The sequence below is a fragment of the Rhodnius prolixus genome, unplaced genomic scaffold, assembly GCF_049639745.1.
Source record: "Rhodnius prolixus isolate KJV_2025 unplaced genomic scaffold, Rpr scaffold_5, whole genome shotgun sequence".
In the NCBI taxonomy this organism is placed as follows: domain Eukaryota; kingdom Metazoa; phylum Arthropoda; class Insecta; order Hemiptera; family Reduviidae; genus Rhodnius; species Rhodnius prolixus.
The window spans coordinates 14,848,793-14,862,930 of record NW_027411624.1 but is presented as its reverse complement, the minus strand read 5'-3'; the positions used below and the strand labels follow the sequence as shown (position 1 = coordinate 14,862,930).

The window sequence follows — 14,138 nt, the reverse complement described above, 5'->3', positions numbered from 1 at the left end:
GTTCATATTAAGGCATTATGGAAAAAAAAACTTTTGGTTGACAGCTGCTATACGCATATCTTTAAATTTAAAATAAACACTTTCAATAAAAATGAGATAAAACCATTTGACTAATTTGTTTTTCCAATCTGTGGTCCAACCAGCATAAATGATAAATGCTTGTTTTGTTTACAATGTTCATATTTATTGTGGTAAATTTATTATTCTTCCTGTTTTGACAGTTGAACTCGATTCCTTGTTTTCACAATATTATTGCATGAATATTTAGAGCATTGTTCATGCTCTGAGGCATTTACAGTCCAAATTTATGACAACAATAAATTGATCATGTTAGATTTTGGGCAGTTGCTCAATTCATATTAAGGCATCAAGGGTAAAACAAACAAAAAACTTTTGGTTGACAGCTGCTGTGACCACCCTGTGTCTTCTGCTGTTAAAAGAGTATGGTAGCAGTAAGGATACACAAAATTAAAGGGTTAACCTTCCAGCGGGCGCGCGTATCTCACAGATACAAGCTTAGACTAAAATAATCGCAGTTTAGAGACGGAGCGGCGGAGGGTGCTGTCCTTTAAGCAATGCTACACCCTCATGACTTCAGGAAAAATCTTATCTTGTTTGGGGTTGTACATTTCTTGGCAATTGTAGATCCGTGACTTATCAATTATTTATATTTTTTCTTTTATACGTGTTCATCAAATTGAACTATTTTCAACATTGTTTATAAGAATATTATTGTTTTCTAGTGACAGAAAAAGACATTGTATATCTCAGATACGAGGAGGAAATAACTGCGAACACTTTCAGACAGTCTAGTGGCAGAACACGGTGATTGTAAAATTACACTTATTGGCTTGTAAAAAATAAAAAGTACTGCCGTTTTCTGAGTCTTTTTTTATTTGTTATTTCGTTATTAATAATTATAGATGTTATTTAATTAATTTCATTCCTTCTATTGATAGAAAAAATTAAAAATACCAAAGTTTATCTGTAAGATACGCGCGCCCTTTTTTTGTTACTTTTTGGGCGCGCCCGCTGGAAGGTTAAAAAAACGCTTGGCATTATTTAGGTTCACAAAGGCGCCTCTCAGGCGTCAATTTGCTTATTAGCAAATTGGGCTTGCTTGTGCGCTCTGAGCTATCGGTTAGCAAACCAGGGGTATGTTTCAGTAGATTTTCTATGAGTTACAGCGATTGATTGTAACATTCTATGAATTTAGCATCTCCTAGAAGAAATGAGAGGCAAGCAGTTTTCTAACACGCGTCTTGGGGATTTCGTCGACAAAAATGATCATGATGTTTTATAATTTTTTCTTATAATAAATAATGTTCTTTTAGGGTCATCCTCGTAGTTGTTGCAACAAAATTTAGTCAAATTAGCCCCACATAGTATTTCCTTTGTAATTTTGAAAACAAAGATGATGTAGTATTTTCTTAAATCAATTTACAGTCGTCCTTTAGAAACCAATCGTCAGTTTTAGATTTGTCACTTTTTTTTTACTTAAAAATTTTAATGTTTATTAGAATAATCAAATTTTAAACTGATAAGAGAAGTGCTACATGTCCATTTTTCATCTGCAATGAAAAGTGTAAGTAATATAACAATCAAATACAGGGGTACGAGGGTGTTGACAGCTAGAGGTTGAATAGTAGAATACCCTGGAACATGTACATCCTCAACCATTCTTCATACATGATAAATGATACCGTTGTCAACTTGGTGTACTTCTATTTTAGAAGATATCGCCGACCTTTTTTCCCTCCCCCTTCCCCTTTAAAAGATTTTCCAAAAACTATAGCATTAGGAAATAATATCTTCTTAAAATATTTATTAATAAATATGTCTTCATAATGATTAATAAAATTGATTTAAAAGATGAACTTTTCTTTTTCTGTTGCAGGTAAGAAGAATTATTGGGATTGAGAAATTGAAATTTACTAATTTGAGTTTGCATCAGGAATACTGAGGTAATCGGGTGACTGATTTTTTCCGGTGCTGCTGGAAGTAAAATATAATTTGATTTATTAAATGAACCATTATCAAAATATTTAGTATAAACATTCTTTCGCTTTCTATTTCGTATTGACACCCTTCTTCAGAATTAAAATTATTTTTTTTACTTAACCTCGGCTTTTAACATTTAACATTTCCGTTGCGCTTTTCTTATTTTTGGACTCTTAAGGGAAGCTAGAATCAATCTCACATTAGAGTAAAATTCAAAGAAAATAATTCTAAAATAAAACCTATAGGTCTTTTATCTTGATTAGACAAAGTCTTTCAAGAGATCCGTTGAATATTCTTAAATTAGGCAGTTCGAGAACATCTTTTATGTACTAAGGGCGATCGTACAATTCAGACAGATAGATTGTTACCGATGACATTGGCTTCCTGTCGACTAAACAGTTCAGCTGGACAGGGACGGATGAAAAGAGGCTCTAGGCTATTCCACTTATGAGGCTCTTTCACCTCCCACTTTTAAGTTTGTTAATTACATGAGAGATAATAAAATTCATCGCTACATTCATACATCACTAAAACCCTGTTTTAGTGTTCACTGTTTTTAGAATAGTGTAATTTTTAGTTTTGCCAACAATTTGAATGTAGGCCCCTCTTGATCTTGAGGCCCTAGGTTGAAGCCTAGTTAGCCTACAGGAAAATCTCGGCCCTGCAACTGGAAGAGGTAACACTCTCGAGAGCTTTCTTGACGAGCAGCCAGACTTTGAAGGAAATATCTGCACAACCTTTACACGATTATCGTTTTACTGCAGTTCACAAAATTGTTCTCTTTATGGAACTTATTTTGATAGTTCTAACATTTTACTGTTTATAAACCTGTACAATATGCTGCAATAAAACTTTAGAGGCAAACTTTTCTACTCTCTCATTCTTTCTCTCTCTCCCAGAAGCGCGGCTATAACCGAACAGACTTAGAAAAATGTTTTACGTATAACAGTTAAAAACCTGCACTAGACACATCTTGTTGCAAGTTTAATTAAATCATAAAAGCTATTCTCAGAAAATATACAAAATAACAAAACAATTAGGAAATATTCGTTGAAAGATTGTTTGGGCCATGTCAGGTAAGTTCCTCTTGGTTTGATTCAACCAAGTTTGAACTTACTGTCTACTTTTTTTGGTTATTTAAAGTAAAGTAAAGTAAAGTAATCGCCTATTTTTTCAGGCGGGGCTTAACGTCCAACTACCAATTAGGTGTCGTGGACGGAGGCGACTAGCAAATATACTTTACCATTTCCCACTTTTAAACATTAAATAAAATCCAAGGCCTAAGACCGGGGAATCGAACCCAGTACCACAATACATATTAGCTTCGCAGGTCTCGCCTCTAACCGCTCGGCTACCGTGGCGCCCCTTTTTTGGTTATTTTGAACTACAGTTTTCACAAATAAATAGTCTAGCAACTTTGAATCTGCAGATATGCTCGTCCTAATAAATTATTTAAATCAATTAAACTCTTAGCTAACTGAAAATTCTAGTGCCCGGTACTGTTTACTCAATATAGTTTTGTAACATGGTACACACTTGCGTTTGGCACTTTAACTTAACTCCACTTCTGCCAAATGATATCTCGTAAATTAATTTTTCCTGCATTAAAAACTTTTCTCTTTATATGTTTAGTTAATATAATGAAAACAACTTCAGTAATTTTAGACGAGATATTTATCTTAACTTTTCTATTTATTTGTTCCCGTGGGAGCACCCAAACGAAATTTAAAGTTTAATTTTTTATTTTTCGTTTTTGAAATACGAGTGTTAACTCAGAGCTCAACAAAACTTTATTTCCTGTGAGAACTCAGTAACAAAAGTTTGAAGCAATACTTCCTATCATAAAATAAAATAAAAGGAATAAAATAGAACAATATTCTCAAAAATAATATTTAAAAAAACAAACAAATGTACGAGGTGTGTTCAAAAAATAAGGTGAATTTTCATTTTTCTTAAAAAATATTTATTTATTCATCGATTTTTATTTTGTCTCCTTCAAAGTAGTCCCCCTCAGATATAATACATAAGTGCCAGCGTTTTTTCCAATCCTCGGAACAGTTCTGATATGCACTTTTTGGTATGTCCTTGAGCTCTCTCAGCGATTCGGTTTTTATCTCCTCAATCGTCGCAAATCTCCGTCCTTTCATGGGTCTCTTCAATCATGGGAACAGGAAAAAGTCGCAGGGCGCCAAATCTGGTGAATACGGTGACTGAGACATGATAATGTCATTCAACAATTCCTGAGCGATGCTCATGCGACGGTTTTTTTGATCAAAATTCAGCAATTTTGGAACGAACTTCGCTACTACACGCTTCATGCCCAAAATTTCCGAAAAAAATTGCAGGACATGTGCCAACCGATATGCCGACAACCTCAGCAACTTCTCTAATTGTGATTCGACGATTCTTCTCAACATTTTCATCGGTTGTTGATGTGCTGGGGCGTCCAGGGCGAGCGTCGTCATTCACATCTTCTCGACCTTCTGTGAAAAGCTTGTACCACTTGTAAACATTTTTTTGACACAGAGTACTCTCACCGTACGCCACTCTCAACATTTCAAGTGTTTTTGAGCACTTAATTCCATTTTTTACACAAAATTTGATTCAAATTCGTTGATCCATTTTTTTCGACAGAAGAAAATCGCCGAACTCGCAAAACACTTGTCTTATTTATGCCTCTAACATACAAACTAAACATGCTATATAGCTACAACTTTGAAAATATGTTCGAGACAAGTGTACCAACATAAAAAAAAAGACAATCGAAATTCGTATGTACGTAGCCCGCGAAATTTGAAAATTCACCTTATTTTTTGAACATACCTCGTATATCTTTTATTTTTAGAATCATTAATCAAGGAATTTTAGTTACAAAAAGGTAAATAATTGTAAAGTTTGTAATTTAGGACAAAATATATTGATAACAAAAGTTTAGGAAACGCCCGAGGAAATATAGAGACGTTGCAAGTCTGACGAAACATTTCCCAAAGTTGTATGCGGCCAATAAAGTGAGAAACTTGTTTCTCTTCAACACTTTTGGTATGGAGAGAAAATACCAGTTAAGGGGTTTTGCCCTGCGGAGAATAAGTAAACGTAGAAAGATGAGAAGGATAGCCTTTTAGTATTAGGATATAACTATATATATATAGACAGACACGTAGTGGTGGTGTTGCCTAAATGGTGGAAGAAGTTTTTGAAAAGGGTTCTTCTGACCAATGGGGAAGGAAAGCCTCGGCAGTTCAAAGAAGCTTTTGAGACGCTTAAAAACACTTTTGAAGGAATTCCTATTGCTTTGGTCGCTTTCTATTAAACTAAATAATTCTTCTGAACATATTAATGGCCGAAAAATGTATTTTTTTTATATTCCTTTACTAAATATTAATTAAGTTTTGTTTATGTTCTATTGAAAATGTATATTTCAAATGATAAAACAAGTATTAACTCTGTTAAACGCGTATTTGGTCACAAATCAATTATTTATTTCATATTTTGAAACATTTGACGACCTTTATTTTGTAGAAACCAACGAAAATCTCTTGCACGCATTTCTCGTACAGTTCCATTTCGTTTCAGTGTGGTCATTATAACAACCTTCTAGGTTATTTATTAGTTCCTTAATTGAATTTTTCTAATTATTCTCGTGTAAAGTTTAATTTGGTCTTCAAAGTGGTTACTTAAAACTTCACTATTGAACTTGAGTCAAGTTAGTTGTTTTCTTTTGTTCAATCAGCATCCTATTTGGTCTTCTTCTTATTAAGTTACAACTCTTTAAAGACCCTCTTTTCAATACTACAAGGTGTGGCTATTAACTAACGAGACTATTGCTGTAAAACATTTTATTTTAAATTTATACATATTTAGTTATAATCACCTTCAATATACACCCCTCCCCTATCCCTACAATGCTCCATGCGAATTTACCATTGTTCGAAACCGTGCTGGAAGTCTTTTTCTGTGAGCTCCTGCATGACGCGTGTCGCTTTTTCTTTCACAGCTTCAACGGACTGAAATCGTGTTCCTTTTAATGCAGACTTTGACTTTAGGGAACAGATACAAGTCACATGGGGCCAGGTCAGGCGAATAAGTCGGTTGGCCTAAAACTGGGATGTTGTACTTGGCTAGAAACGTCTTGACAGACAATGCAGTGTGAGCTGGCGCGTTGTCTTGATGGAGAACCCATGATTTGTTCTTCCACAAATAGGGTCGTTTTTTCCTTACTCTTTCACGGAGTTAAGCAAACACCTCACGGTAGTAATGTTGATTAATTCTTCTTCTTCTTCTGGCTCTACGGTCCTCGAAGGACCTTGGCCTCCTCTAACACCTTTCCCCACTCCTCTCTCACTAAGGCAATTCTCTTCCATTTCCTCACTCCCAGACTCCGAACATCTTCCTCTACATCATCCAGCCACCTAATCCTCGGCCTTCCTCTTTTTCTCGCCCCCCCTGGGTGTCCATTCATTATCTTCCTGGGAATTCGGGAATCTTCCATTCTTACTAAATGGCCTAGCCATCTCAATCTTCCCCTCTTAATCAAACCTACCAAATCCTGCTCCTGGTACAGTTCTCTTATTTCTTCGTTTTTCCTGATTCTGAACTTTTCCCTTTCTTTCACGGGGCCAAACATTTTCCTCAGAATCTTCCTCTCCCAGGTATTAATCAATTTCCCATCCTCGTTGGTCAACACCCACGTTTCACTGGCATACGTAACCACTGGCCTCAATATGCTTTTATAGACGGTTAGTTTTGCCTCCCTTGATAGTTCTCGAAAACTTAAGACTTAAGAAAATTATAATCGTTATTTTCATCCGTTTTGGACGTGGAAGGGCGACCCGGGCGGTCATCATCTCCGACGTCTTCTCGGCCATCTTGGAAACGCTTGAACCACTCAAAAACTCGCGCACGTGATTAACATTCATCGCCATAAACTTCTTTTAATAAAAGATAAGTTTCAGTAACGGTTTTACCAAGTTTCATGTGAAATTTCAAGACAATTCGTTGCTCTACTACATTTGTAGTATCATGTTTTCGGCAAAACGAAACTAACACCACTTACACAAAAGACGGTTTTAGACAGATTTCTCTACAAGCACGTTAGACGCTGCAATCAAAAGAGAAGGCTTCACGCTGCACAGCTGACGGTTGTTAAGATTTGGCGCATGCATAGTTTTTCTGTAACATCATCAGTCTCGTAATTTAATAGCCACACCTCGTATTTCTTGGTCACGTAGAGCCCACCAGAGAAAACAAAAACGATTTGAGTGCTACAGGACAAGTTATCCAGAGATATTTCTCTTAATTTTTTGTATGCATGCAGACTCAATTATTGTAAATTTTTTTTTAATGATAATCCCAACGTACTGTGTTAAAATAAATAATCATCAGACTTTTGGGTGTGATGCTGCATGCCTTTCGTCATCTGACCAAACACCACCATTTTTGCAGCTGACAGCTTTTTGTAATCTGAACTAAGAAGATGGGAGAATAGCAAACTTTAAAATCTACCCGTACTTTGTCCATCCATATCAGCATTAAGTTTATTACGAATATCTTTCCTTTGGGAGAGCTTTAATCTTTATTTTAATCCATTGATATCCAGATTTATCTTCTTCTCCTTCTGTTTCCTCTTTAATGAACCAGACAGAAGTGCATAGCCAGCCTATCTACTGTTTTATCCACTAAAACCTCATTTTCAAAACAAGTTACGTTGTTCCAAACAACTTTTTGTAGCCTTAACGCAGTCTAATAATACAAAGCTAACTAGATCCCTTAACATTCTCTTCATAGGGACGAGCCCTATGTATAGGTTAGGTAGTTGATAAATGCGGCTACTTAGGCTAACCGAAACCCACAACTTAGCTCATTATCATACACATAGATTCACAGATACATATTGCCTTGCTTATCTTGTGTTCTATTTACAAAATGATTGAACGAAGTATGATGTAATTTCCATGTTATTTATTTATTTTTGTTTTTATGCATGATTTTGTTCAATTAATTTCTGGTTAAAAAATAATTAAGTGAAAAAAAGAAGCCTAACATTTTTAAAAAAAGGGCACTGTTTCTGATAAAATCATATCTTTTGTGTGAACAGTAGATATAAAATGTCAATATTTATAAACATCTTATCAGTTTTGTTTTGTTTTCTGATAACGAATGAATAAAACATTTTCTACATTGATGATAATATCTTGACAATATTGGAAAACTTTGTCTCAGTAAAAGTTTTATTTTTCTTTGGGAAAGATTATGTGTAAGTTATCGAGTAATTTATTTTCCTCCATCTATTTTTCTTTTGTAAGTAAATAATTATATAGTGTGTTTATTGTGTTGAAGTGTCAGTATTGTTAAGGGTGCTTTACTAGTACTTTACTATTAATATTGGGTATGTATATTCTTTTTAACGCCCAAGGCCCTTTTCCTATATACGTACTGTCGGCGTCCTGCTACGGACGATCCAACATCAGACAGAAGGCTGCGCTGGGTTCACTAGTCAATGGGCAACATCGTACCTGGACTTAAAACTGACGAGCTGTAGCTAGCGATTCCAGTGAGCGTATTTCTTCTCTGGCTTTTATAGATTACGGTGCACCGTTTGCAAATGCTTTGCATCCTATGACTAATAGCATGGTAGGAACTATTAACAGATGGCCGGCCAGCTTGTGAGCTGCCATTTTAAAATATAAATAGTATTAATAATAAAATAGGAACAATAACAAACAAAATAAAAGAATAATTTTGTGGTGATCCGCTTTGAATCGATCCGATTTTGATATTTAAAAAAAAAATAATTGTGTATATCTGAATATATAGGTTTTGTGACCGTAAATTATTCAATTAAGGATTCAAAACTGGCGAGGAATCGGTCAAATAAAAACAACAACTCGTCTTTTTGCCATCGTTTCGACAAATATATTGTCTTCTTCAGAGATTACTGATTTTTTACTGACTTTCTATGTTACTGATTCTCTAAATTGTTTGTATGTTTATATTTGTAATATCTAGGCTCTGAAGAAGACAATATATTTGTCGAAACGTTGGCAAAAAGACGAGTTGTTGCTTTTATTTGACCGATTCCTCGCCAATTTTGAATCCTTAATTGTGTATATCAGCAATTGTCATTAAAAAAACACTTCAGTGCGGTTTTGTAACGCAGAGGCCGCCTGTTAAGCCGCTTGTATGGATATTGTAGGTTATAATAGCTTCACCTTATAGGAAAGGAGTATTCGTTCAATTGCCTGAACTGCCCGGATGATTCAGTACCATAGTCTTCTTGTGTGACAGGATCTGCGTCGATCTTGAGAGAGAATAAGAGGTTGTTTAGTCCTGCCCAGATACTATTATCGAAAAGATGATAGATTGGGGAAGATTACGCTCAGGGAACTATTCAGGCAAAGATGGACGTCCTGGACAAGGCTAGGAAGATAGGATAAGAGAGAGAGCCAGTAAGGCGCAGTAAGCCTCTGATCTGAAATAACATGATTAGCGGTATCAACCCAGTGTAAACAAGGCTGTGTTTTGGTCCAGATAGAATTCCCAAACTATAGGTGGGGTACCGCTTGCATTAAATGCATTTCACCTCTTCTGGAAAATTAGATAGTTTCAGTTATAATATAAAGTTTGCACTTATTGTTTTATTTTGTATTTTGGATGTGTTGTATTTTCGAAAAACTTTTTACGAATTCAGGTGCTCTCGAAAAGGTGAATTCAATTTCGAAAAATCACCGTAATCGAAATACTTTCTCTAGCCTCTTAATAATGGATTAAAAATAGAAATATTTAAATGTTACTTTACCGGAAAGTTGGGTGTTGTATTCACTGGAACGGAAGCTAAACTAAATTTTCATGTTAATTTATGTAAGGCAGATGAGATGTCTAATCCAGGGATATTGATTAATGAAGCAATATGTCAAATATATATTGTATATAAATTTCATCTAATCTTAACATCAAATTTTGGTATTTAATGATAAACATTAATTTAAATTTTGCAAATATATCATAATGTTAGTCAGCTTAATTTCAGTTTTAGTTTAAATTTTGTATTTTAAAATCTAAATTTGAGTATTCGCTTAAATTTTGTAGATTTGCCTTTAGACAAGCACATTATAATAAAAAGCCACCATAAAAAGTCTCGTGATTCGGTTTATTGTTATTCTTTATTTTTTTTAATATTAAGTTCAAATATTTACCATCACAATTTAAGTATGTCATGCTCACCCACAACTAAATGCCCAAAGGTAAAAATAAAGAACACAATTCTCAACTCTTTCTAATATGGGTTTGTTTTTTTTTAATTTTTACCATGTGGTTCAAGAAAATTGCTTGTTTCTTTGAGTATCTGATTATCAAGATCTACTGCAAATTAAAAATTAAATGAAGACTAAACAGACGCTATCGACGACTTAAAAGACTCTTAGACGATAGATCAAAACTCTCTCTGGACAACAAAAGACTGATTTATACTTCTATTTTGAAACCCATCTGGACGTATGGAATAGAGCTGTGAGGTTCAACCAAATGCTCCAATCTCCGAAGGATTCAATCGCTACAATCTAAAATACTTCGAACTATTGTAAACGCTCCATTTTATGTCTCCAACCTGACTATACACACTGACCTTAACATTCCTTTTATCACCGAAGTTGCTAAAACACGATACAGAAAACTCCACTTCAGCCTGCAATCTCATAGAAATCCTCTTGCTCAAAATCTTTCTTCTAGAACTCTTCCTGACAACCCGGGTAAGACGTCTTAAGAGACAGTGGCCTCGTGATCTCCTGTCAAGTGAAGAGAACGACTAACAGTCTAATGTTTTGGAGTGTTACCACTAGGTAACTACTCCACTCGTTACCTTATCATTTGTTACTCGGTTATCACTGTTACTTAAAGCGCTAACGCGCTGATTATCCCATCTTCCTAGCCTTGTCCAGGAAGTCCATCTTTGCCTGAATAGTTCCCTGAGCGTAATCTTCCCCAATCTATCATCTTTTCGATAATAGTATCTGGGCAGGACTAAACAACCTCTTATTCTCTCTCAAGATCGACGCAGATCCTGTCACACAAGAAGACTATGGTACTGAATCATCCGGGCAGTCAGGCAATTGAACGAATACTCCTTTCCTATAAGGTGAAGCTATTATAACCTAAAATATCCATACAAGCGGCTTAACAGGCGGCCTCTGCGTTACAAAACCGCACTGAAGTGTTTTTTAATGACAATTGCTGATATACACAATTAAGGATTCAAAATTGGCTAAGAATCGGTCAAATAAAAGCAACAACTCGTCTTTTTGCCAACGTTTCGACAAATATATTGTCTTCTTCAGAGCCTAGATATTACAAATAAACGCAAAAAAAAAATGAAGAAAATCAGAGTTGCCATTTTACGGACATTTTTTTTAAATTATTATTTCAAGATTTTTTTAAATAACAGCTCCTACGGTTTTCTGTTAACTTGGATATATTTGTGTAAGTAGATCAATAGCTTTTTATTTGAAACTATTTTCCCAGAAAGAGGGGTTAAGGGTATTTCTGGGAGAGAGAAAACAAAGGGTAGATTCTTTTTAAATTTAATAATTTTGTGAAATAAACTTTCAGTATTTGTGTAAAGTTAAGCCTTTTTATAGTTATATACTACCGATCGATATAAAATTAAGAATATTTACAGTGTAGTCTTTCCACTACAGACTTTTCAAAAAATCGCCCCACCTAGCAAGGGGTAGTCGTCGAAATTTCTATTGTTCTCATAAAACTAAAAAATTGTTTTTGCTTTCAATTAAACGAAAAGAAATATACACTTTATACAAATTGAAAATTTAAATTGTTATTTACACAAGAAGAGTTTGATGAATTTCTTTAAAGCAGCACAGAAAAGATGAAAACAAAATACTTTATAAGACTGCCAAATTACAATTTAATAATAAAAAAATAAAAAAAATAAATAACCAGTTAAAAACTGAAAAAAAAAGAGAAAAAAACAGAGCGTTGAAGATTACGTGTTCACTGTTCAAGATACAAGTTGACACTCACAAGTTAAATTTCTCATATAAACCATTAAATAAAATCCAAGGCCTAAACCGGGCGAATCGATCCCACTAAATCAACAAATACATCTTTTAAGCTTTGCGGACCTCGCCTCTGACCACTCGGCTATCGTGGCACCCTTCCACTACTTGTCTACAGCTAAATTGAGTATTTTGCTAAAATTTAAGTTTAAAAACAGCCGTTTTTTAGGCAATGGATTGGTGTTGGCTTTTCTTTTAAGTTTACTACATTGTAATGTATGATTTCCACAAAGTGCAGAAAATTTGTTTGTTAGAATTTTGATTGGGTGTGTTTACATCAGGTTTTTTTGCGGAAATCCACCGGAAATAAATGATCAATATAAAATTCTTTATAAAAAGGAAGTACGTATTGTAAGATAAGTCCACATAAAAAAAATTCCCGTTACATCTCTTCTAAATTAAAATGTGTAAATTACTTGCACCCAAATTCTTGCTTATCCAATATCTGACTTGGATGAAGTAAAACCCAAATTTGCTTCCAAGAAAAAGTTACTAAGTAGGAGATTACTATAAAAAGAACCTTCCCGTTATAAATTAGACGAACACTGGCTACTGCTAATGGAATTAGTTTAAGCAATTGCTGGCCGACGAGTTCAAGAATTACCGGCAATAGAAAATCAGATCTAATGCTAAACCGTAGTAATTCTAATATTTTCTAACTCCCCACACACACTGAGTCCTGAACTCCTGGCTAAAATGTTTTACCATAAAACTCCCGATATCGGAATTCAATCGTAACAAATGTTTCAGTGAAATCCTATTTGGCAAACTCACTCGCTCTAATAGATTTCTAAAGAATGGGAAAAAGTTAAAGAAATTCTTGTAACTTTTAAAGGGCTAAAGACCACTCTTTTAGGTCCTCTCCTCCTCCTCACTGTTCTGCATCCTCTTGTTAAGCATTCTAAGTCCCTGGGGAAATTATTGATGATTACACTTTTGAGAGTTTTCAGTTTGAATTTCTAAAAATACAACTACCTCTAATAAACTTTTTAAACTTTTTTTAAAAGTATTTTTACTTTTTACTTTCACCTTGATTAGCAATTCCAGTGTTTTTTTTTATGCGGTGAGATCTTAAGACACTGAACACAATCTCTGTCATAAAGCAAGGACGGAAGCTATATTAATTATTCGTTGAAATTCTAGTTAGTCACAATTTTGACTAACAGAATAAGTTTACTTAAAATTTTAGCAGTCGAAAAATTAGAACAGTTACAAATAAAAAATCAAAGTTGGCTATTTAAAGAAAAAAATAAACTAAATCTGACAAAAAATATTGGAAGTATGTCACACTTTTTTGGTATTCAAAACCATTTAATAATAATTAAATTAGTGGAAGATTAAGGGCGATGGGACAGAATTATGATGGCAGACTACTGCTGCTGCATCAAACGACATCCTCCTCAACAAGTACAGCCAGCAATTCTCAACATTTTTCTTCGTCGTGGCACACTTTTAACAATATCAAAATTTGGCGGTACACTAACAGTAAGATAGGTTTAAAAATATTTTACTTATCCATAATACACTGTGTAAAATAGTTTATGTTTATTTTCAGTATAAAATAAAATAATATGTACTACAAAAAACAACAGTATATATTTATTAAGGGATTAATTACAAGATAATAATAAGAATACTTTTAATGAGAAATTTGAGCTTGATGTTTTTTGATAATTTCGTTTATATTTGGTCGTATAAATCAGGGGTGGCCAACTTTTCTGTATAAAAGATATATTTTTTATCTTAAAAGTGTGTTGCGATCGACTTGTTGTCATAGGCGTAGTCTAAGGGGGAAGAAGGGGGTGTGAAATGCATACTATGTTTATGCACTGTTTCAGTATAAGGTGCATTCCAGCGAGGTATGGGTAGATAAGTAAAATATATTATTTTTTAAATCACTTATTAAGTTTTCGAGATATAGGCTCATGAAGAAAATAGATTTCCAAACCCAACTTTTGGTAGCAGCATTCCTGTACGTATATGCGGTGACCTTGGCAAATTTCCAGAATGCATTAAACTATTGCTATCTTCTACAATCACTTCAAAGTCCATGTTACACGGAATTCCATC

At 34.3% G+C, this 14,138-nt stretch overlaps 1 protein-coding gene across 7 annotated transcripts in view; it reads left to right on the top strand.

Moving 5' to 3' along the window:
• Window positions 1-14,138, top strand: part of Nep3 (M13 family metallopeptidase neprilysin 3) — a 352,598-nt gene that overhangs the window by 273,100 nt on the left and 65,360 nt on the right. For 2 of the 7 annotated variants that reach the window (XM_074135209.1, XM_074135208.1), the window contains exon 1: window positions 8,191-8,298. The exons of 2 other annotated variants lie outside the window; for them this stretch is intronic. In XM_074135209.1, coding sequence (XP_073991310.1) covers window positions 8,251-8,298 — 48 coding nt within the window. In that variant the 5' untranslated portion in view covers window positions 8,191-8,250. Of the gene's footprint in view, window positions 1-8,159; window positions 8,299-8,522; window positions 8,552-14,138 lie in introns of those variants that run through there. 3 more of the 7 variants (XM_074135214.1, XM_074135207.1, XM_074135215.1) reach the window with 3 other exon arrangements.